Genomic DNA, 23,637 nt, shown 5'->3' with positions numbered 1-23,637 from the left:
AAACAAATGAAAAATAAACAATAAAAAAGCAACAGCCTCCTCGTTATATGAAACAACATGGGGGTGACCATCTGGAAGGATGTTGATCTAGAAGTTCAAGCGTTAATCTATAGGACCGTGAAGGTTAACCTCTACTTGAATATTCCACGTATCTGAAATGTTCACAGAATAAAGATGTTAATCACAACATTTTAGGTCAGGAAGACATGGGGTAAGTTATCTAGTCAATTCAATGTACACTTAGCGAATGTTGGCTTGACACCTATGGCTCTGAATCTTCCACTCTGGAGAATCCCTGGGTAGCTTCCAAATTGCAATAAGGACCAATTATAGCCAAGAAGCTTCAATCAATCAAAAATGGGAGTGGTATTCTCTGGCTGCAAGCACATGTTGCAAACGTAGGTGACGTAGGTGAGCCAAGAACACTTGTAAGGGAGGGGAAGAGGAAGGCACCAAAGAAAGATGCTTTAAGCCTTGGCTCATCTCCCCATAGGTTAAACTCCCTTCCAGACGGGACCATCTGCCACAGATGCGTGTTGGTGGGCACACAACTGAACTGAACCAGTGGGAGAAGGTTCTCTCTCTGTGCCATCTGATCCTCTTCACTTCTACCAAACCCTCCTTCCCTTTCCCCGTGGGACGGCGGCAAGGAAGCCAAGGTTACCATTAATCCACATCCACATCCCACTACACAAGCAGGACACCATAAAAGAAAACAAAGAGGAAACAGAGGACAGAGACAAGTCTCTGCTGGGCCCGTCCTGAAGTCAAAATTCAGGTAACATTTTGAAACACAGAACAGGTCACCACCGCTTTCACAAAGTGGGTCTGAAAGTGGGAACTTGTTTTCCAGACGTAGTCAGGCTAATAACTAATTAGGGTTGGCTATTCACTTACAAATAATAAATAGATTGGTCACGCAAAGAAAACTGCCTGGCACTGCCTTACAGCACAGGCGTAGAGGTATAAGTAAATGTCATGAGAGGGACCTTCTAAAATAAGAAGGTTCTTAATAGCAAGTTAAAACGTTGTACTGAAACCTCTAGGAATCTATGGATACGCGTCAGTCACGGCCACTAGTTAAATTACCAAGAACGGAGAGCGGACTGACAGAGAAGATGGTAGGGATGTGAAAGCCTCTCCTTAAAATTTCACCAACGTGGCCAAGAGTCGGGAAGCTGCAGGGATGGTGGGAGGGAAGGGGTAAGAAGATTTCAGGATTTTTGGAACTCTGGGCAGGACATGTAATAAAATATATCCCTGTAATTCTAAAGGCAATATGAAAAAGTGGCACATTCTTAATTCCTAACGGACGTTAGACCTAACCCTGAGAACGACAGCTTTGAAAAGGGGGAGGTGTGCTCATAGTACAATTTATTTAGTTCATAAATAAAACAACCCACGGGAATTGAGGCAAAGAGTATGGGTGTCACAGTGTTCCCACACCACCTGATCCTCAGGTTAGGGTTAATATTCCAGGAGAGAGATTCTAATGTAAAGATATCGGATATTTAAGAAAACCAACCAGAAGCTATTTTCCTGCAGTTGTATTTTCTGTAGAAGGGAGGATCTGGGAGAAAAAAGTAAGCAATTCAGGCACTGTTGTTATTATATAGATCAGCACGTTTAAGATAAAGCTGGGAAATCTTATCACGTTCGAGAGAAGAAAAAAGTCATCGTTGCATATACCTCAATTGAGTTTTTAGCATGGCTAAGATCTCTTTTTAGAAATGTTTTGGAGAGATCATTTCTGACCAAATTCGCAGAATGAGCATAGTTTAAAACAATCCACCATTTGCACTCGAATCGGTCACAAATTGTTCACTCTGCGTGCAATGAGCACGAGGTCCAAATTCATAAGTGCAAAGACATTTTAGGCTTCACTAGAGGACCGGTACCTTAAATGATACTTCTGTACCTCTAGAGCAAGCCTTTAATTTTTTTCTTTTCAGCTTGTAGGTTTACCTGCCAGGAAAAAACTGAATAGTTTCTTCCTGTTCTGTTCACTTCATCAAAGTCCAATAAAGGAATTAAATGAAGCGACAGTATCATATACTGTTACCTAGATCTTGACCTAGTAATCGATTTGATATCCTTCTTGTCGTCATCTAACTTCTTGTCCTCGGAAGATTTCGTGTCTTGCAGGTTCTCATCGCCTTCGTCGTCGGATTTGATCTCAGAGCTGCCGGAGGAGACGCTCTGGCCCTGCAATCCCGGTGGCATGCCTACAGGAAAAAAAGAGACCAGGTGACGCTTCCACTGAAGACCCGAGGCCCAGACACACACGCTGCAGACTGTGGGGCTGCCAGCTAGCCAATTCACGCTGCTGAACTGTGATCCTTCTGCGGTGGTATTTTTTTTTTTTCATGCTATCTGGTGAAGTTTCAAAAATGCACCTGTGGAAGCAAGTTTCCCCCGCATTGGCTCCGAGGTTAAATTCTATTTTGCAATCTTTTGGAGTAGATGGTAATTTCACTGTCTACAAAACATCAACTTAATTGCAATGAAAATCATAATCATGAAAATCACACACCTCAATGTTCTGATTAAGAACCCAAGTAAATATCAGCTATTATATTGAGTTTCTTCCATATGCAATGATTTAATAGAAAAATGTCCTTAAAATATAATTCCCAGGGAGTACGCTAAATATGTACAGTCAAGACTTCAATAGATACCCTAATGATATTCTGAAATTAGGCTTCTCTTATCGTCAAGGAGTAATCAGCATTTAGAAGTGGTACATATGGAAAGCAGTTAGCGGCTCACCGAAGACATTTCTAGCTTTATCACTGCTCAACTTTCAAGATCACATTACAGCTTTCAGGATCACAGTGCATTTTAAGCCTCGACCTGCCTGTAATCCACTTATTTCTTAAGGTACAAGCAGGTCTGTTGGGTACGGTCCTCTATTTGCAATCTGTGTAGTCACTCAAAATTTGGTCTGTGGTCCATGAGCATCCTTCATCACTGGAGCCCATGAGATGCAGAATCCCAGACCTACTGAGTCAGAAACTGCATTTTAACAAGATCCTCAGGTCCCGCCTCTGCACACCGAAGTTTAAGAAGCCTATCTCTCCACATACGTGATCACCACGCAGATCTGTATGATGTTTAGCAGCAGGTGAAAAAAGAAAAAAGCATCTGCACATCCCTGTGGGAGCGTTCTCATCTTTATTCTACACATGGTCGGGGGGTGGGGGGGAATGAGAGGATGTCATCTGAGTGTCTGCTAGTCCCTGGGCAGGCCTGTCGCCCAGGGAGCAAGCGACCCGGCCCCGGCCCCGGCCCCCGCGGCGGGCCTCCCCGGGCTCGCCAAGTGCTGCCCGGGGTCCGGGGTTTGAGGCAATCGTTGTGGGGCAGGATGAAAAGAGCGGATGTCATTCCACCAAGTTCCAGTTTTGCAACGTACCTACATTTCCTTCGATCTTAAACGACAGAGACAATTTCCTTCCTTCCTCTTCATTCGGAAATATCATTTTCAGGCTCCAACTAACCACATTAGAGGACCCGAATGAGGAAAATGTGGAAATAGCTAAAATAAAATTTCCTCTCATCAGGCTGTTGCTGTGTCCTTCCCCGCGGAGACAGGACCGGGGTTTCAGAGGATGTGTGAGGAGAACAGCTCCCGAAGAAACACAATTAGCGCGCTCCGTCCCAGAACCACGTTCCCATTTGCTTGCCCTCCTGGTGCAGAGTCTGGCTCCTGGTGCTGCGCCAGCGCTTCCGCAGGGATGGGCGCCCAGGGAGCCCGGGCTCGGCGCCGGCCCTGCCCGCATCCGGCCCACCTACCTCTGTAAGGGTCCTGGGGTGGGTTCAGGTCAGGGGACGTCGCAGACTGCACGGGAAGCTGTGGCACCGGGACCTGGTTGGGCACGAGGGAGTGGCTGCCTCGCAGGGCCACGCCGTCTTCGCGATGGGCCCCGACCTGGAGGGGGGAGAGGAGCCACACAGGTTAGTGGGGCCCCGAGGTGGGCGCAGCAAAGGGCCCACAGGAGGAGGCCGGGCCTCTGCAGAGCGAGACTCCCAAATGCCTTTCGCTAGAGGGCGCGCAAGGACCACGCGTGCACCTGCAGGCCCTGCCGCCGAGCACCAACCGCAGCCGCCGCCGAGCACCAACCGCTCTGTCCGCCCCTGACAATCGCCCCCCGCTCCCCGCTCCCCGCTCGGGCAGGTAAACGTCAAGTCGGCTCCCAGGGTGCGGCAGTGGGGCGCGCCGATTCCTGCCCATCTGTCTTCTATCATGTCCGCCAACAGATCTGACAATTATCTTAATGCCCATATGCTTAATTGTGGGCTTCTCAATTCCCCCATTGCTATCGGAAATCCTACAGGAATTTCAATTTGGCATTCGACTTTCATTTCAGGGGATAAGATTCTCAGGCCTGCCATTTTTTTTTTTTTTCCATAATGCCAGCTAAGCCTCTGACAGCGGAAGCTGCAGCAGTGTGGGACACAGCCCCTGCTTGGTACAAATATAATAAAATGTCACCTGGCTTTCCAAAACTGGCAGCCCATTCCAAATTAATGTTTACTGCATTTCATCAGCTGCTGAGCTCCAAATCCAAAGGGGGACCGTTTCTGCCAATGCCACCACACCGGAAAATGTACCAATAAAGGTTTTATTAAACACACCAGTAATGCCATCATTGCTGCGCAAAGGTGTTTGGACAGTTTTCCTTTTTTTTTTTTCCCCCTCCACTATTCTGATCCTAGGAAGACACCATACTGTAAACATTCTTTAGGTTTCCACGAATAAAATTACAGAATAGAGCACTAGGACTTGGTCCGGAAGACACACTGCTGAGCTTTTTATTAACTCCTACTACCCACTCTGGGGGCCAGAGATGGTGCACGAGTGACAGTGAGGCAGCAGTTGCTGACTTTATAGCTTACGCCTTAAAGCAAAGCCATTAAGCATTTGCAAACCCAGAGAAACACGAGTGGCTTACATTTTCATCTGCATCTCCAAGTAGTTATTCTCTTAGCCCACTGTTAGGTGGACATTTTTGCAGGACAGTGGGTCTGACACTACATGTATCTACCCACGAATTTACACTGCTACGAATCAAAAAGTTTTTTTTTTTTCAAATCCCAAAACCAAAAACCCCACAAAGCAGAAAATCTTCCCTCTTTTCTGCTGCCCAATGTTTTAAAAGAATATTTCCAAAGAATGCAACAACAAGAATCTGAACCGACAACAATAAAATTCACAGAACCGAACGAAACACATGCTCTCCAAAGGCAACCTAGTATGAAGTATCACCATTACATAATCCAAAACAGTACAGAAGGAAATAACTCAGGGCAAAAGGGAGGGATCACGTAAATCATACTAATTGCTCAGCTTCAAAATATAGCAAGAATATAAAGGACTTCAAGACTCCTGAGCATCAGGAAATATAAATGAATGCTGTAGCTAAGGGTCCAGGGCTAGACGTCTGCCACCTGTGTGCCTGTGTCCCTTCCCAGAACATTCTGAATGGTGGCTATTTAGCGTCGATGTGGGTGCTTCAAATGTAAGGAGACCTTGATTACCTCCTAAAGCAGCCTGTTCCATTTTAATCACAAGTTGGCCTCCTTATATATTCCACCCACTGATTCTAGTTTCAACTTCTGGAGTTTCATGGAATAAGTGCTTCAAGCTCCCTTCATATATTTAACACCACCGCCAGGCCACTGCTGCCTCCTCTGATAACCCAAGCCCCACCACTTATAGGCGGGGCAGCGGCAGGCCCACCTGGTGCCCCCACCATTTCTCACTCACTCTTGGTCTGTTTTTATATTCGTTCCAAATACAAGAGTGATAGATAGCTATTTTCTAATCAGGTGTCAGTTTGCCATTTTTATATTTGTCCATTTAAAAGACTGATTCGATTGATGATTATCCTTTCAATCTAAGATGTCAACTTGTAAGCATGAATTTCACAAGGCTTGATCACATGGTAGCTCTTTAAGTTTATCAATCAGTGTTAACCCAAATTATCCTAGTGCTGATTCCTATTTATTGGTATCCCAATGGGCTTAATCTCTTAAATTTCCGGTTCTAAATTGTAATCAATGAAAGTAGCCACAGGTTTGAGTATAGTAATGATGTAAATCCCTTTTATATTAAAAGGCTCCTTTTTTAAAATATTAAAATATTTAAGCCTTCTCTGTAAGCAGGTATGATGTAATTTAAGGTTAATATTTTGCTTTTCACTTGAAATATATTCAGATATTGATCCTGCACTTCTTTTTTTCCTTCTAGATCACATTCAGATTAGTTTTTATGGGAGGAAAAAAGAGCCCATAACCAATTATCTTTATATTTTCTTTGCCTTGACTATTATGAAAGATTGAGTAAAAAGAATACAATAATGAGAATCAATATCTAGATTTTACCTGTAACTGTTAGCTGTGTAACCAAGGACAAGCTATTCAAATTCCAAATGGGAAAATAACACTAAGTTATAGAGAATGAGTCCCATGTTTATTGCAAAGAGTGATAATATGCAAAGCAACCGTTATATAATAAGTACATAATAATTATAGATACTGTCACGTGAAAATACTTGCATACTACATTAAAAATGAGAGTCGATGTGGTTCAAACACCTTCAGAACACAAGGTACCTTCCTTCATGGTCATCTTTGCACTCTTTGTCTCTATTTTGTTCACATGCATTTGATTTTAAATCCTCCTTCTACACAATGAGAGTAAAATCTGTTTAAGAATTGTAAATGTTTGTTCCAACTGTATTTGTTTGGATTTTAGCCATACATGTTACCTAACTTTATCTATTTTCTATAGATCATCTTAGGTCATCTCAAATTTTATTTTATTTTATTTTATTTTATTATTTATTTTTTTTTTTTGGTCATCTCAAATTTTATACCAATCATTTTCCATAGAGGAGGTTGGGAACAAACTTACTCTTGATTTTTTTTCTTGATTTTTTTTTTAATTTTTATTTTCTTTTTAGAGAAAGAGAGAGAGAGAGAGAATCGTAAGCAGGCTCCATACCCAGTGTGGAGTCTGATGCAGGCTCTATCTCAGGACCCTGAGATCATGACCCTGAGATCATGATCTGAGCCTAAACCAAGAGTCAGACACTTAATGGACTGAGCTACCCAGGCACCCCTATTCTTGATGTTTTAAGGCTTCCCTAGTAAACTATATACATTCCAGGTCAAATGAATAAATGATGAAGGGTCCAGAGCCATCTGGTAATGAGCCTGATTTTCCAGGATGAATTCCATTGCCTGGGGCTGTGGAACAGTATTCCAAAGAATTAACTTTGCTTTGTTTGTTTCCTTGGCCACAGGCAGCATGCCCTAACCCCATTCACTTCTCTTTCAGAAACATTATTTCTGGTCACAAAGAGAGAAGGAAAGACAGATAGTGAATGGCCAGCACAATCCATCACTGGAAGACCTCTGAAATAGGAGGAGCCACGTATATACACAAGGATTAGGGCTTGTTCACCTTCCAGATAATAAATATGTAATTAAATAACTAGAAAAAAAGCACAATGAGGAGGGCACATGATGGGATGAGCACTGGGTGTTAAACTGTATGTTGGCAAATTGTATTTAAATTTTTAAAAATATAAGAAAAAAAGAATAAAGCAGATTCCTTCAACCTACAAATCGAATCTAAGGATGGTACCTATTTTTAGAAAATCTATACTTCACTAAAGTCCTATTTTAATAACATTTTCATCTAGATAAGCAATAAAGTTAAAAGCCAGCCTAACTAAAAAAGCAGTTCATTTTATCAATACTAATTTTTTTAATGATCTTCAAGAATAGTCTCCTTAGTAACCTACAATGTGGTTTTAGATATATTTATTCTGAATGTAAAGGACAGACCTATATATTTCAAAATCATTCAAATGAGTATTAATTGATTGATCAGAGAGTACATTTATTAATCCAAGAAATATTTACTAGTATACTTTATGCTTGTCCCTCCAGGAGGTGCTAGAGACAGTGAAGAAGTCAGACGATCTTGTGGAGTTTATAGTGATCCTCTGTGGCATTTCTGTGCACTGATCAATTCAGTGTGGCAGTTTTAACAGTAAGTTTCTCAAGCAAAAAGGACATTTATCAGATTTCTGTAATTTGAGTTTCGAACCCAGAGATCTCTTAGGACCTAAGGCCACTCGTTGTCTCTCATGGGCCATTCCAGCCTCTCTTGTCCCTCTTTTGGTATCTCTTGTCTTTCTGGCTTCTGTCCCCTCAGGACTACAGGCTGGACTCTTCCTTCATGCTATCTCTCAGTACATTCTTTCAGGTTCTGTACCTGCTGCTAACTCCCTCTGGCTTAGTGTTTCTGAGTTCAGAAGGCCAAGATCATGAGTTTGAAGCAGACATGGGCCATCCTTTGAATGGGCCACTCTAGGGTCAGGTGTCCCCATTACTGGCCTACTAAGCTACAAAAGAAGAGAAGACAAGGCCACACAGTCCAAGCTTGGCTGCCTCTTCTGCCCATACATCCTGCTCCCCCATATCATGGTTCTTATGCACAAATATCTAAGTTACCCTGCATCTTGGTCAAGTTATATTCAAGCTCTGACAGCTATTTAAACTCTCTCGTGTTAATTTATCAGTGGGAAGAATTAAATACCGTTAGAAGTACATTACTTCTTCTGAATCACGTAAGCACCATATAGTTTTAAATAACCATACTTTCCAAGGAAATAATCGATATATTTATCGGGAGCACTTTTTATTCACACTATAGAGACTTAAAGGTTCTGAGGGACTTGGAACCCAGGTCGGCTGAAGTCTCCATTTTACAGAGAAGAAAGCTAAGGAGCTAAGGTCGGAGATAGTTAAGTGACTTGGCAAACATCTAGTAAGAAGACCAAAATAGAATTTGGGCTCAGAAAACTTATAACAGCATCGAACAATCTGGTTTGAGGTGTGTGTATGGGAGCGGAGTTAAGAGACAAAAGGCGTTTACTTCCTGGAGCTTTTGTTTACAACAGTGTGCATACACATACGCCTGTGTGTGTGTGTGTGTGTGTGTGTGTGTGTGTGTGTGTGTGTATAGCTATAGATACGGAAACTATTTTATTTTTCTTTATCATAGGGGGAAAAAATCCACCATAGTTCACCAACCATGGCCAAGGTCAAGATGTCTAACCAAATTATAAAATGTAATATTTGCCACAACTCCTCCAACATAAACAGATTTAAAAGACATGCAGTTTCGAATTAGGTGGCTGCTGGCAAGGCTGTTTTAATGTGAGGATGCGCGCAGCATCCTGGTAAATACCCTCATCCTGATCCTTGAGCTCCCAACAAACACCACAAACAAAAAAGACATTCAGTGTTTCTGCTCTCTTTGTTTCCAGGGAGTATTGTGAAAGTAATTATTCTGTTGTATTTAAGAGGCCTATTTCATGGATGGGAAAATGTATTAAATTTCATTTGGCAGTTATTCAATCCTTGTTAATGTTATCTCCAGAGATAACTGCTTCAAAGCCAGCTTTCAGACCTCGGTCCTTCTCTTCTACCATAATCCTCCTAAAAGAGTATAGGGCGGGAACTCTAGGAAACTGCTCATCAATTTCTAGACCAAGCGATAGCGATACAAGACCCGATAGGCTCTCAGGAACTTTTTGGTGTAGCAGAAGAAGAGGGTGTTATTCATGGCATCCGGCTGCAAATTTTTCTTTTGACATGGGTGTTTTTTAGAAAGAAGAAACAAAACAAGGAAATGGGACAAAGAAAAAAAGTCCTGGTAGCTTTTACTTTTCTCTCTTCTCTTTCTCTTCTTGTTTTTCCATGAGCCCAAAAGAAAACTTGAGGGGCTCTCGCTGTAATTAGACACCCATCGACGCAGAAGGCAGCTCTGCTGTCTGGCCGGGAAGCCCGCGCGGAGACCCAGCCCACCTGGCCCTACCTGGCGGAGGCCGAGCCCACCTGGCCCTACCTGGCAGCTGCCGGGCGCCCGATTTCGGTTTCAAGGAGCTCGCCGGCCTCCGTCACGTTAGGCGAAGGCAAGCTGATTTTCACAAACGGGCAAAACACCGCTTAGGCCCCACTGCATCCTGTAGGGAGGTGGGGCGCGGTCCTGCGGACCCTAATGGCTCCCAGATGGGGACCCCGACGTGCAGGGCAGGGCGCGGGGGCGCGTCCCACGAGGAGCGGCAGGGCCAGCGGCGCCCAGAGGCCGCGGAAAACAAGACCCACCTCGATAACCAAGTCCTTTGTGCGAGAAGGCTCTGCCAGCTGGGCCACTCTTCAACCACAAATATCACTTCCATATTTCTCAGTTTAAGAACTTATCAGACGACCCTTTTTTTTTTTTTTTCCAAGATTCCTGTGATTAAACATTTAAAGGACTTTTCACTAAAGTCAGATCTGGATTCAATTCTTTTGTTTGGGTTTGGATTCCTGGGAGAGGTTTATTGGGGGAAGACTTCCTCCCTCTAGAGAGCACCTGTCTTCTCCCCCAGAAATCTCACAGCTTCGCTTATGCTTTGCCTGAAATTTAAGGTAATTCCTTACTGCTTATTCTCCCGGTGATAAAATCATTTTCAGGAGGATTTTAAACATCTTGTAAATGACCCCGACTTGGCAGCCCTGATGTGTCATGGGATCCGCTAGGCTGAAACTCCCATTGAATGTCCACCAAAATGGTTAAAATGAATGACCCTGTGATTTAATTCGAGAGATGCAAATGGCTGTTATCTGATTTCAGTTCATCTTTTTTTTTTCTTAACTCGTACGTTCCATCTATTAAAACTGTTTCATTTCTCTCCTCTGTGTCTCCACCCTCCGCCCCCAATTCTCTACATTAGTTTCCTATGGTGGAAACCATAACTGGACGCAGTGCACCAAGTAAGAACCTCAGCAGGTGGCTCACAGAGTCCATTTCATTCCTTCCTGCCCCAGGAAGCAGGTTAGTAAATAAGCTATAGGGAACTAAACCTAGTCTATGCCTGGTGGACCAAGTCTATCCATCACAGAGATTCGGGTGAAAGTTTGCAATCATCTGTACACAGCTTCTTTCGTTTGGACTGAAGGAAAAGACTTGATGTGTTCATAGAGTCCTGGATCCTGCAGTACAAACACACCTGTGAGGGTGCACAGCCACGGGCTGGCTTCCACTCAACGCGCTCTGTAGCCATCCCAGCAGGTCCGCCACTAGGGATTTAGCCTTACCTAACTGGCCTTTATTTTTTAAATGCCTTTCTTATCATCCAAGTAACACATGCCTATTGTAAAATAGTTGGAAAGGAAGTGGAAGTGTAACAAGCTTGCCTAAACTAATGAGACATTCCTTCCCCATCACTTCCTAAATTTTCCCCTTTTGAATGTTATATTCCCTGCCCGTCACCTGTTCCCTTGCATGTCAAGGTTCCAGCACAGCTTTTCATTGTTCTATGGATCAAGCCTAAGATCGATACCTTGTGCATCTGTGTCCTTCACCTGGACACCAGAAGATCATTCCAGTTCCCTCCTGTTACCAAGTTCCTTAATCTCTGACTTCAGTTCACTTCAACCCACTCAGGGTTTCCCAAGGGCTGCATTCACTCCCATATCAGCAAGGCTCTTGAGCCAAGCCCTCCCAGCTCTGCCTCCCAGAGCTGGTTTCCTCTGCACTACTCACCAACCACTTCTCTTTTATTAGTCCCAAAGATCCCCTTATTCGCACTCCTCATCGACCGTCCGGGTCTCCAGAAGTCTCACCACCTTGCTGGGCCTGAATAGGGCTCTCCCCCGACTGTTCATTATGGACACCCTCACCAGTACCCACTCAAGGGCCATGCAAATAGGGCAGGGCATACACTTCAATGCTTCTGTTTTGCTGCCTTTGATAAAGCCTATATTTGCCTTGAGATGTAAGCATCCCAAGGGCAAGGACTGGGTGCATAGGTCATTGTATAGGACTGTAATATCAGAATGTGCAATTAGATGCTTCATGAACGGTGATGACGCAAGTGGCAAGTATGTGTGAGGCTATTTCCAGAATCTGAACCTTTTGATATTGTCAAGTACATATTTTGCGCGTTTCTCTCAAAAAAATAAACATTTTGTTTAACTCAACAAATGCCTCCGAGATGTCTGCTATGCACAAGGCACTATTTAGGTGTTTGCAGGAGAAATAATAAAAGATACATCTATTACTTAATAATAATTAGAACCTAATGGTGGTGGAGGCATATATGACAAAATAAAGTGAATGTCATGAAGGAGTACAGGGTTATGCAGGGTTTTAAAGGATGGGCTTTGAAAGAAACCCTCGAACTGAGAAACCAGGGACTTCTTCAAGAAGGTGGCATTTTAGATAGGCTTTGAAAGATGTGTAGGTTTTTGATATAAATTATTTAGATTTTTAAAAAAACCCTGACATTTAGCATCAATGAGATAACATCTCAAGTCTAAATCAAAGTTTCTATTTTTACATCAAGAAGTGGCATTATTTTGATATTAAATCTATATGAAGCAGCAGCTAAGGACTGCATATTAACGTGTTTTCATGTTGTCAGACTACACAGTTTGGACAAAAAGCAGATTTTAGTAAAGCCCTTTATAAACCTCACAGGCTTTACTACAAAGTGAACAAAACAGGGCATTTTGGACACAAATGGTACCTCACTGTATGTATGTATTATTGGCCCAAACGACTCATTCTTATTTAACTGCAGTGAAGTCTTTCATCTCCCAACTATACAATAATGGTTTCCATATGACCAGTGGCTCTGCTATAAATAAGATCAAAAGCAAAAGAAAGGGTTTAATAAAAGAAAATGACATTAAGAGTAGCATTAAATCGGGGGGGGGGGGAATGCCAATATTCAACTCTTTTGTTTGTTTGTTTTGAGACTGAAGCTCCACATGGTACTAAGTAGCTTCCCCATATATCATGAAAAGGCATTTGACAAGAAGGAGTAAAATGTACAAAATCCATTTGGGTATGCCTTAGAGTGGGAAGGATTAAGATGGGGGACAGTGGGGAATGTGGGGGCAGGGAGGAGCACCCCCCTCCGGAGGCAGGCTGGACAACAGGTAAGCAGCTTGTTTCCCATCGAAAGAGTTCAAGGGAACATGTCGAAGGCAGATTCTCTGTCCTTTTCTGTTCTATTTAATGGAGATAGACTTTTGGTAATCCAGAGATTCTCAGAGAATCATAACATTGCTCAACTCTCGTACATGAGTTCTGAGAAAGGAAGTTTTTTTTGGCAATGCGCAGTGACTTGATATGAAGAGCCAACTTCCCAAACAAATTCTCTTCTAGTTCTCAAAAAAAAAAAAAAAAATCACAATGTTAATCTCTATTCCCGACTGGATAAACAGCTGCTAATAACCTCCAGCTCCCAGGGGAGGAGGTTGTTTCCTTTCATCTTCAGACTGGTGGATATCTGACGTGCCCTGGACTTTAGTGATTCCACATGTTCCTTCCTTGGTCTTCTTCAAAACTGCCCTGGTACTGGTCTTGCCAACCCAGGTTTCTTTTCGCCCTTCGACTGCATCCGTAGACTTGGAGGACATCCTCGGTTATGGTAGTACACTCATTTGAAATTGTAGTTCTTTTTACTGCGGGTGTATTTAAAGAGGAAATTCAAGCACTTATAACATCTAAGGGAAGCTGAAGTCTTGGACCTTTGTATTTGAAGCCTTGCGAGGGAAATAACCATTTTGGTTTCCTTCAGGCTGAGCTAATTATTCACTCAAGGGCTGGCTACGTTCAAAGATACTCGGTTCCTAACAGCATCACTAATGCGATTACTTACCTCTCTGTGTTGGTGTACTACATGCAGGGGCCAACATCCCACTGTTCCTCTGCTAGGAAGTCCCCTGCAGAAGGTTACAGGGCCAGCCGGCCCCCAGAGTCATTGTCACTTGTTCTCAAGCACCTGCTTTACTGGTGACCTCAGTCCTACACCTCAAGATTCAGACATTTCGCAAAACAGCTTTTTAAACAAAAACCAGCTGTTTCCCATCTAGACTACAGGGGGAAGAATCTGGGCAGCTCACAGAAACATTACCCAGAGACTACCATTCCCCAATAACTTTCACACACTTTCAGCTCCAAACGAGACCCGTCCGTGTGCAGAAGCCAGGGAGAAGGCAAACGTGAAATTAAAACGTGGAAACTCAATACCCTGGGTCTTGACGGTGTGTCCAATTAATGGCTTCAAAATGAACGTGGTTATTGTATCAGGACAGTGCTTCCCCAAAGATGTCATTTAACTAATATTGGACAGATCTTTTGCTTAAACTCAACTTTATAGTTTAAGATGATTTATGGATGGAGAGGAAGCTATAATTATGCACAACTGTGAATGTCAGCCAATTAGGTAGAGTTCTCGTGTTTCAGAAATGCGATGTTCAAGCTTTTTTTAATTTTTTGATTTTTTTTTTTAGGTTTGCACTCTTAAAGCTGCTTTGCCTAAACCCTCTTCTTATTTTGAACCCATTTTACACTTCTATTTTCTAAGCAATTAAGATACTTTTGATTCGAAAAATTTACAGCCACAATAAAAGTTAAAATAACACCACGACCACAGATTTTTAAAAAAATATATAAAATGGCCAAGGCCTAGTCTTGGCTTTTAAACAGTGCCAAGTTGCTCCAGAATTTTCTGTTTTGGTATGAATGACATAACTGAATTACTTCATGAGCTGCTACTTTAATTCCTAAGGGTGGAAAATTCCATGAGTTAATTTAATTTGGATGTAAAAAAATATACATGAAAACTCGCTCTTCCTGTGGACTCTCATGTGAAATATTTGAGCCAATTGTTGGAGCTGCCGTGCTTCCAGGAGGGGCTTTCCACCCAACGCCGCCTGGCTGGTGCTGCAGGGCCTGGTATCATCAGAAAATTCGGGCACATAAGATCCTTTATTTGCTGCATATGTTTTTAATCACTTTATTTGATAGTTCTGTGCAATGCTGCTTCTAGCCTGTCTCTAACTGCTGAAATCCTACACGGATGCTAACATGGGCTCAATGACACCTTTTCCAGGAAGCTTTTCCTAAGGTGTTTCCTAAGGCTGGACAACATTCCTCCTTCTCTGAACTGTTTCTTAAGCCACTTCATAATTCCACCTTGCATTACAGTTGGGCACAGACTCCTGTTATCACCCTCCCGGAGTCAAAGGCCTATAGGGTCAGAGAGTCTCGTGCACATTTTGTAACCTTCAAAGGATCTCAAGCACAGAAGACAGAGGATGAAGGAATGAACATCTGTGTAGTTTCTGATACATACAATTATTATCTTTCCCCCAGAAAATCTGCTTTCTTGAGAAAATAAGGGTAGTAATACCACCTTTTTAAAATGCAAGGGCTGTGTCTTTTCTAAACCATGCATGGTTTAGCATTATGTCCTTGTCCCCAGTAAAGGTTCAATAAAAAATATGACAATGACTATGCTATTAAAAGCATTTACCTAAAAAAATAAAAAGTTAAAAAAAAAGCATTTACTACCTTCCTTTTCCTCTATTATTTTAGAAGAAAGCAAAGTAAAAATATGATGGAGCTGAAGAGTCTCTTTTAAACGTGTTTTTATATTTTAAAAGTGGGGAAAACAACCAGTTTTTTAAATTTATTTAAAGTTCATGACACTAGGGTGTGAAACACATACTTTAGGGGAAAAAATTAGGGAACTAGGCTTGCTTTGTCCTAAAGCAGAAAAAGGGAGTCTTTGGGGTTTGATGGTCCAACGCAGACCGACCATTTTGTTTCCAGGTCAGAGGGCCTGTTTTGAGTAAAAGAGGTATTGGGGAGGAGGGCGGGGGGAAAAAGGGGATATACCCAGTTTGGACCCGCTGCTGTGGGATCTGGGCACGCATCATGTCCTAACCACTACTCTCAGGGGTTGTTCATGGAGCGTAAGTGGTTGTATTTAAAACCTTTGGCTTTTGAATAAGTTAAGGCAGAAATACCGAGTGTCAAATGGTGAGCTCTACCTTTCTGAAGGTGCTGTACCTAAACCCATGGTTAAAAGAATTTAAGTCAGACAGAAAAAGACAAATACTATATGTCCTCATGTTATGTGTAGAATCTTAAAAAAAAAAAAAAAAAAAAAAGGAACTCAAATAAATAAGAGAATAGTAGAATGGTGGTACCTGGGTGATATGGGGAGATGGTGACCAAAGGGTAACTCTTGTAGCTGTAACATGAGTAGATCCTGGGATCGAATGTACAACATGGGGACAGTAATAAACAATACTTCTATATAGATTTGGAAGTTGTTAAGAGTAGATCTTTAAAAAAAGTTATCACCAGGCGCACAGAAAAAGGTAATTATGTGAGAGGATGGAGGTGTCCACTAATCATACTGTGGTCATCATTTTGCAATATATAAATGCATTAAATCATCAAGTTCTATACCTTAAGCTTATATAGGTTTGATGCCAAGAATATCTCCAAAGGCTAGGAAAAGTTTTAGAAAATAAAAGGAATTTCTTCAAGTTCTTTTTCTTCTTTTTTTTTCCCTTAAGTTTTCTTAAAATAAGGTACAAAATTGATATAGATTAAAAAAAAAAAAAAAACCTTTCAGTTGAGACTGATCATTGTGGACATTAGGGTAGATGGTGAAACTCTATAGATAGGCAAATAGCCTAATCAAAGAGAGAAGCCTATATGGGTTTCTATATAGTAGATATGGAAAGATGATGGAGATGACTAAGATCTTGAGTGAAATCTATAATAGGCTATTTAAAAGATAGTTTCGAAGTGCTGTGAGAGGGAGGCAATGACTTCTCAAACCCACTTTGGTCCAAGAAGAACAAGTTTTTGTGGACAAACCTCACTTCCTCATTCGTAGGAATGCCACACTTCAGGTGTCTTGTGATAATGCTAAGGTCAAAATGAGAGAAGGTGGAGAGCAGGAGAGCAAAATTAGTTGAACATTACTGGTTGAAATATTAAACCCAAAGGCAAGGGACGATGTAAGTGTCAAGAGAATGTCTGTAGCAGGAACCTCAGGCCTTCGGCTCCACACCCTCCCCTAGTTAACATTTTTGTTCGTGGCTTTGCTAAGGGCAATAATAGCACCCATCAAATTTACCCACGACAGAGCTGCAGCGTATGTCACCGAATGAGGACCTACAGGAGACCTTCGACCGCAGTCTGAAATTCAAAGGCAACGAGAAACAGCAAAACAACAAAACCCCACAAAGGCATAACATGAAGTTTTGTGACGGTACAACACAAAGTACACAAGGGTAGTTGAGATATGTATGACTTATGGATTTCAGCTGATTATAAGTTCAATATTTGCTAGCAGGATGATGAAGTCATCTTCAAAAAGGCCTTTAAATGAAGATACAAATCATTGAATGAGTTTGGTAGTAGATCCACCCTAGTCCACCCTGATGATTCCTTGAGCACTATGTTCAGTTTGAGATTCGACATGCTCAAAGGTCCTTGAAAAAGAAAGCATTCCTTTTAAACTAGGGGGAACACACTGGAAAGTCATAAAATCAAAACTTTCATGGTGGGGGGTAAATATTTGAAGATATAAATATCCGGCCCAGAGGGGGGTGAAAAAAAACAACTGAATAGACTGTTTTCAAAGAACTGTTAGGTTCCTAAAGTATTTGTTGGGTTGACTTAGGGGTAAACTTCAGTGACCAGAAAAATGAGGACTGCACAAAGAAGTAAATTTGGGCCGGACATAAAGAAGAGTTTTCCAACATTTGATAGAAATGCGCTTTAGGGTCATTTAGAGCTATTTATCCTTGGAGGAAGGGGGCTGATAGAGGCTTGTTGACTGCGTTGCAGGGGATTTTAGGGGGGTTTGGATAGATAGGATAGCTAAGATCCCAGAGATTCTACGGTAGTAATTGCTTAGAAATGCAGCATCTGCTCAGATTATCTACAAAACTTTATGGAGTCAAAATCTGTGAAAAGGTAAGAGGAGCAAGATTGAAGACGACAAAGTCTCTATGGGTCAGACCTTCCCTGGAATTTTCTGACTTCTGCCACTCTCATGACTATATATACCAGTTAATGCCACCCAAGATAACACGTCCCTGCCCATGACCCTCTCCTGTTGCATGAAGCCAAGGGGCAACTGTGGAAGTCCCTTGGGTTTCTATCACGGTGAGTGTTGAGTACGCACAAAATTGTTGAATCACTATGTTATATGTTTAAAACTAAGATAACACTGTATGTTAATTAGACTTCAATAAAAAACAAAAATAGTTTTTTCTTGGGTTTCATTAGTTTCAGTCAGTAATGAAAAGGTTTGTAGTATCAGCCACAGTTTTGAAATTGTTATGGTACTGGGTTAGAGAGGAAGTTCACTGCGGCGGTGTGGTATTCAGTACAAAGAGGACTGCTCTCCTTTGCTGGCTTGTCTGGTTTCTATCCTAGTTTGGCCATTAACAAGTGGGCGTCCATGCTTGGGTCGCTTCCCCTTTCTGGGCCTTGGTCTTCGCCAGTAAAATAAGGGGCACAGGCGAAATGACTTCTGGGGTGCTTTTAGAACCTAAAATTCAACAGTCCTAACTCTTAAAAACTATGAAAGCAAAACTAAGCTGTTTTCTTATGAGGCCCTGTGTGGTAAAAGTTCTTGTATGTTCAAACATTAGGTAAAGAGAAAAGGTGCTTTATCATGTACTGAATTTTTTTCTGATAAATTCTTTTTAACCCCAATTAAAAATGTTATGAACAGAGGGCAACTGGGCTAGCATTGGCTTACATCTAAAAGCCAATCCTTTCTCCTCTCCTCTCCTCTCCTCTCCTTTCTTCTTTTCTTTTCTTTTCTTTTTTCTTTTCTTTTCTTCTTTTCTCTTCTCTTCTCTTCTCCTTCCTTCCTTTTTCTTTCTTTCTTTCTTTCTTTCTTTCTTTCTTTCTTTCTTTCTTTCTTTCTTTCTTTCTTCCTTTCTTTTTCTTTCCTTCCTTCCTTCCTTCCTTCCTTCCTTCCTTCCTTCCTTCCTTCCTTTCTCTTCCTTCCTTCCTTCCTTCCTTCCTTGCTTCCTTCCCTCCCTCCCTCCCTCCCTCCCTCCTTCCTTCCTTCATTCCCTTCTTCCTTCCTTCCTTCCTCCCTATTTCAAGTTGAAATGCACGGTTTCTGAAATGTGTGCTGCATCCCCCCCCCTGGGTGGGTTCTAGGAAGGGGTCTCAGGGATGCTGTGGAGGATGCATGTGGATGGGGAGTTCTACAGGGCTCCTCCAGGAAGTGAGCTAGAGCAACCAGATCCTCAGGAGATCACTACTCTTCTGCCAAGTGACAATGGCACTCTTCCCTCCCAGGTAGCAGAGCTAAGTCCCTGCTCTCTGGTGGGGCTTGCTATATTGCTATAACAATGTGTTTTCAAATATGTGTCCTTTTCTACTAAACTGCGAACCCTTTAAGAGCAGAGAACATGTGTTAGCACAGAGCCTGGCATTTGGTAATCACTTGATCAATGTTTTTGGAAATGAATAAATGGACTTTAAGCAAAAAAGGTCTGAGAACCACACGGATACTATATATTAACAATAAAGGAGATTTTTAGCTAAATGATCGCTTCACTGCTGCTGACTCCACTGACAAGTAATCAGAAACACAGAATCACATGAAGATATTTTTGATGTGGGTTTGGTTCTTACTCAGTTAAAAGAGGAGATTAGGTCATCTGAAAGGCTTGCTTTCAGGTCTCATCTGTGGATCTGAATACTGAGTGAATACTGGAGAGAATTATTTTTGAAACACTCACTTCAATAATTTATAGAACCTAATGATTTAATATCAGGATTAAGCATGGAGATATCTGAGGCACGGGGGGGATGGGGCGTGGTTATATCTGGGTAATTAGCTTAGTGATAAACCCACCTGTTTCCTTATTCTCCCACATTCAGAGATTTCTGCTTTGACTCTGTCGGAAACGTGGGTGGTTTTGGTAAGAAAAATAATTTAAAATTTACTACTTCATGACCCCAGTAAGGAGAGTGTACACCTCTCGCCACTTAGCACAGACATGCTGACTTAAGAATAAGTGTGTAGACAATGTGGGTTTTAATCTAGCATACCACTACACTGGGGGGGGGGTGGAATTCTTTACCTCTGCATTTGGGTAGAGAGCTGTCCTGGGCACTTGACCCCAAGATAGCTGAGGACTCTTTCATCAAGGAGCATTTATCAAGATTTGAAAATCACGAGCTCTTACCTCCCTAAGATTAGTTCTGAAAAGGTGCACCTAAAGCTAATCTCTGGGGAGTGCTAGTGGTAGTAAACAAAGAGCATGGAACATGAAAGCATTGTACCTGAGTTGAAAGCTGGCCTCATGACTTGCGCCTCCTCAAACCTAGTTAGGCCCATTTGACCAACACCTAAAATGGATATCACCATCATCCTCAGAGGGCTCCTGTGAAGACCTCCTGAGATAATGTTCACGGAGCACCTAGCAGAGGGACTGGCAACTTGTCCGGCAGTCAGAAAATAGTAGTTTCCTTTCTCCCATTCTGACTGACGATTTATTCACTGGTGTGTATGTGTGTGTGTGTGGGGGTACTCAAGGACGTTACAATATAGGGGGTAAGGCAAAAGTCATGCCTACAAAAGGTATATAGTTTTGCAAGACTGGGTAGATATTTTTATGTAGCCAACACTATGATTCACGGAGCTCTGGAAAGTAGAAAAGAAAACAGGCTATCACAGGTGGAGGCAGCAAGGGAAGGCTTCCTGGAAGAGGAAGGATTCGAGCCAGAGCTTTGAGGGTGGTGGGAATGAGATGGGCGGAGAGAAGTGCGCAGGGCAGGCCAAGCCCAACAGACACGAAAGAACTACTTAACGAGGACGTCCAGGGCAAGTGCTGTAATATGCACAGACTGGTCTGAATGGAAGAAATTCTGCATGTTGGACTAGCTAAGCATAAGGCTTTTGGTAAATGGTAAAGGGGCTTAATCAACTGGATTAAGAAACTGGTCTTTATTTTGTAGATAATGGAAAGCCAGCGAAGGTTTCTGGGCAGGAAAGAGCATGGCCACATATCGTCTAGAAAGCCTGCAAGTCTACGACATTCACGCTAGCATTATGAGCCATGCTGCTGGGAAAGAAATCCCTTTCATTACACTAATACTTAGTAAATCACTGAAGACCTACTTCAGAACTCCAAGGAAAACATTTTATGAATCAAAAGCTAAGTACAATATGTTAGCAATTAAATGAGATAACATAACAGCCGAGGCAGAACCAGTTCTCCCCACCACGATTTCAAGCTGCTGCAGAAAAGAAATGCTTCTATCATCTTCCAAGTTATCAAGCCATTTTGTTTTGATTTTCGGAAGGCGGGGAGGAAGCGAGAAGAGGATGGAGGTCAAGAGGATTCAAAGCTGTCTATTCTTTAATCAGGAGGCATTATTAAGGGGACTCACAAAGGAGATTTGCTCAGAACAAGCCTAGCCCTGGGATGGGTCTTCAGTCGCTCTAAGTGGCTTCTGCTCCAGGACCAGGAACGAAGGTGTGTAGCTGGAAAGAAACACCCACCAGTGTTCTCTGTAGTGAGGTTTCCGGTCCTTACCTCCCACTGCTACTTTATTTACTGCAGCTGGCCAAGGTTTTATAGCCTGTTTCATGTATTAAAATTCAAATGTGGAAAACATTACCAGTATCCTCCTTGATACTTTTTTTGTTGTTGTTGTTCAGGGCAAGGGGGGGTGGTGGTTTTTTTTTTTTTCTCTTCCCCTTCAACTTCCTTTTTATTGTGGAATGTATCAAATGGTCAAAGGCTAACTTCAGACTGACTAAATTCAAAAACTATTTCCTTTGTTCTGATGTTTTTGTTTGAAAATTCATACCAGTTTGCGCAAGGAAAAGAAATGACAATCCGATCTCTTTCACACACGTTGGGGAGTTTCAGGCTGGGGAGCTCAGACCCTTGTGGACCTGCTGGGTCTTTGTGAGAAGAAAGGAGAAGGACGGCAGGGCCTCCGCTGGTTGAAAGGGCAGCAGGCTGTGGCCACGCTGCATCTCTGGAGCTACTCCTCACCTGGTTGGCTGTGCGGTCATCCCTGACTGGATTAGAAGTGCCTTCAGAGGAGTGAACGGGGAACTTTCCCTCCTCAGCAAAACTAGCAGCTTTATGGCTTCTGCAGAGCCTTTTCAAAACCAAATCAGAGATGTTTCTGGGCAATATTGGCAGAATATTTCCCTTCTCCTATTGCTCCACTGCATTATCTCCCCTTCCCCTCCAGCCAGGTCAGGCCAACTTGCCCTCTCCAGAGACGGTTCTAGTCCCTTCATCCTATCCCACCTTTGAATCAGACTCAAGGGGGAGGCAACCCAAAGGTCACACAGTCCCCCAAAGCATCTCTATGTATAGTTTGTTATTTTAAAGAACCACTTAACCTACATCTGGTATTTAAGAGCAAACGTTACATATTTATGGAAAAAACTGTCTCTGAAGCAATGTGCCCTGGGTGTACACTGCATCCGTTTAACATATGCAAAATGAACACAGCTACAGAAATTAAACTATTTTTCTCTTGATTGAGAGCAGATATAGAGAAATGGTTATAAGTCACAGATCTGGCTTTTAATAAAGCCAGATTTCTTAATTAAAAGCAGTATTGTTTAAACATTGTAGTTTAAAAAGAAAAGAGCTGTACAAACTAAAACCTCATATTATATGCATCCCAAGTGTATTTAACACATTACCTGAGGCCAAGCTAAATTAAAATCTAGATTTTCCTTTTGTAAACTCTTAGCAACTGCCATGAATAGACAAACAATTTTTACTCAATGATGAATTTTTAGGATAGAGGTCAAGGAAAAGCAAAAGAGAAAAAAAAGATTTAGCTTTGGCATTCAGAAATATCTTTCCACGTTTTAGAAGTGAGTTCATTGCTTCTATTTATAAACCAGTATTTTTGGTTTCAAATTGGTTGCAGGTTTCCATGATACACCGCTCAGGATGGTCCTCTCAATCATAGTCTTTTATTAAGAAAAACTGAAAGGAGGACAGAAGAATCCTACTGAGCAAGAACTTAACAAGCCTCAGAATAACCTGTGCTTATTTTGCACTCTCCTCTTGGAATCATCAGTAGACAAGAGATGCTACATTGGTAACAGAAGATGGACCTTCATCCAAGCAACTGTTTAAGAGCCTACCAGGTATAAAACAGGACACTACAGTGTTCATTGATCAGGAAGGAGTTTATAAGAAGTGGAATACACGGAATCATTAATTAGCAATAAATTCTCTGCCCAGTCAGTCACCTTACGGTCATCACTTAACATTTTGTTAAGAAGATTCTGGCGACTGCAGCAACTGGGTGGCTCAGTCAGTTAAGCCTCCAACTCTTGGGTTCAGCTCAGGTCGTGATCTCAGAGTCTTGAGATCAAGCCCCACATTGACCTCCACGCTCAGCACAGGGTCTGCTGCGGTTTCTCTCTCCCTATCCCTCTGCCCCTCCCCACACACTAGTGCTCTCTCTCTCTCTCAAATAGATAAATAAATCTTAAAAAAAAAAAGAGGATTCTGAACTTTCATAATCATCCAAAAAAGGAGGATGCATTTCCCAATGGTTTCTAAAAGCAATGGGCAGAGCTGAAATTCCAGTTCTCATATGGACAAATCTGCTTAAATATTATTTAAACAAACACTTATTCATAAACAGGCAGTGATAAACTACTATATCCTTAAATCACAGAGTCCCACACCATATATTTAGACAGATAAACACAACACATAGTTCTACCT

General features: G+C 42.1%; 1 protein-coding gene across 34 annotated transcripts in view; it reads right to left on the bottom strand.

The window, feature by feature from the left end:
* TCF4 (transcription factor 4) overlaps positions 1-23,637 on the bottom strand; it is a 361,238-nt gene that overhangs the window by 7,087 nt on the left and 330,514 nt on the right. For 25 of the 34 annotated variants that reach the window (XM_072822655.1, XM_072822592.1, XM_072822673.1 and 22 more), the window contains 2 exons: positions 3,793-3,928; positions 2,063-2,225 (listed from right to left, as the gene is read on the bottom strand). In XM_072822655.1, the coding sequence (XP_072678756.1) occupies positions 2,063-2,225; positions 3,793-3,928 (299 nt within the window). The remainder of the gene's footprint in view (positions 1-2,062; positions 2,226-3,792; positions 3,929-23,637) is intronic. The other 9 variants (XM_072822688.1, XM_072822636.1, XM_072822609.1 and 6 more) reach the window with 1 other exon arrangement.

This window comes from Canis lupus, chromosome 1, assembly GCF_048164855.1.
Source record: "Canis lupus baileyi chromosome 1, mCanLup2.hap1, whole genome shotgun sequence".
NCBI lineage: Eukaryota > Metazoa > Chordata > Mammalia > Carnivora > Canidae > Canis > Canis lupus.
The sequence above is the reverse complement of the archived record's forward strand: the minus strand, read 5'-3'. Positions and strand labels throughout refer to the sequence as shown.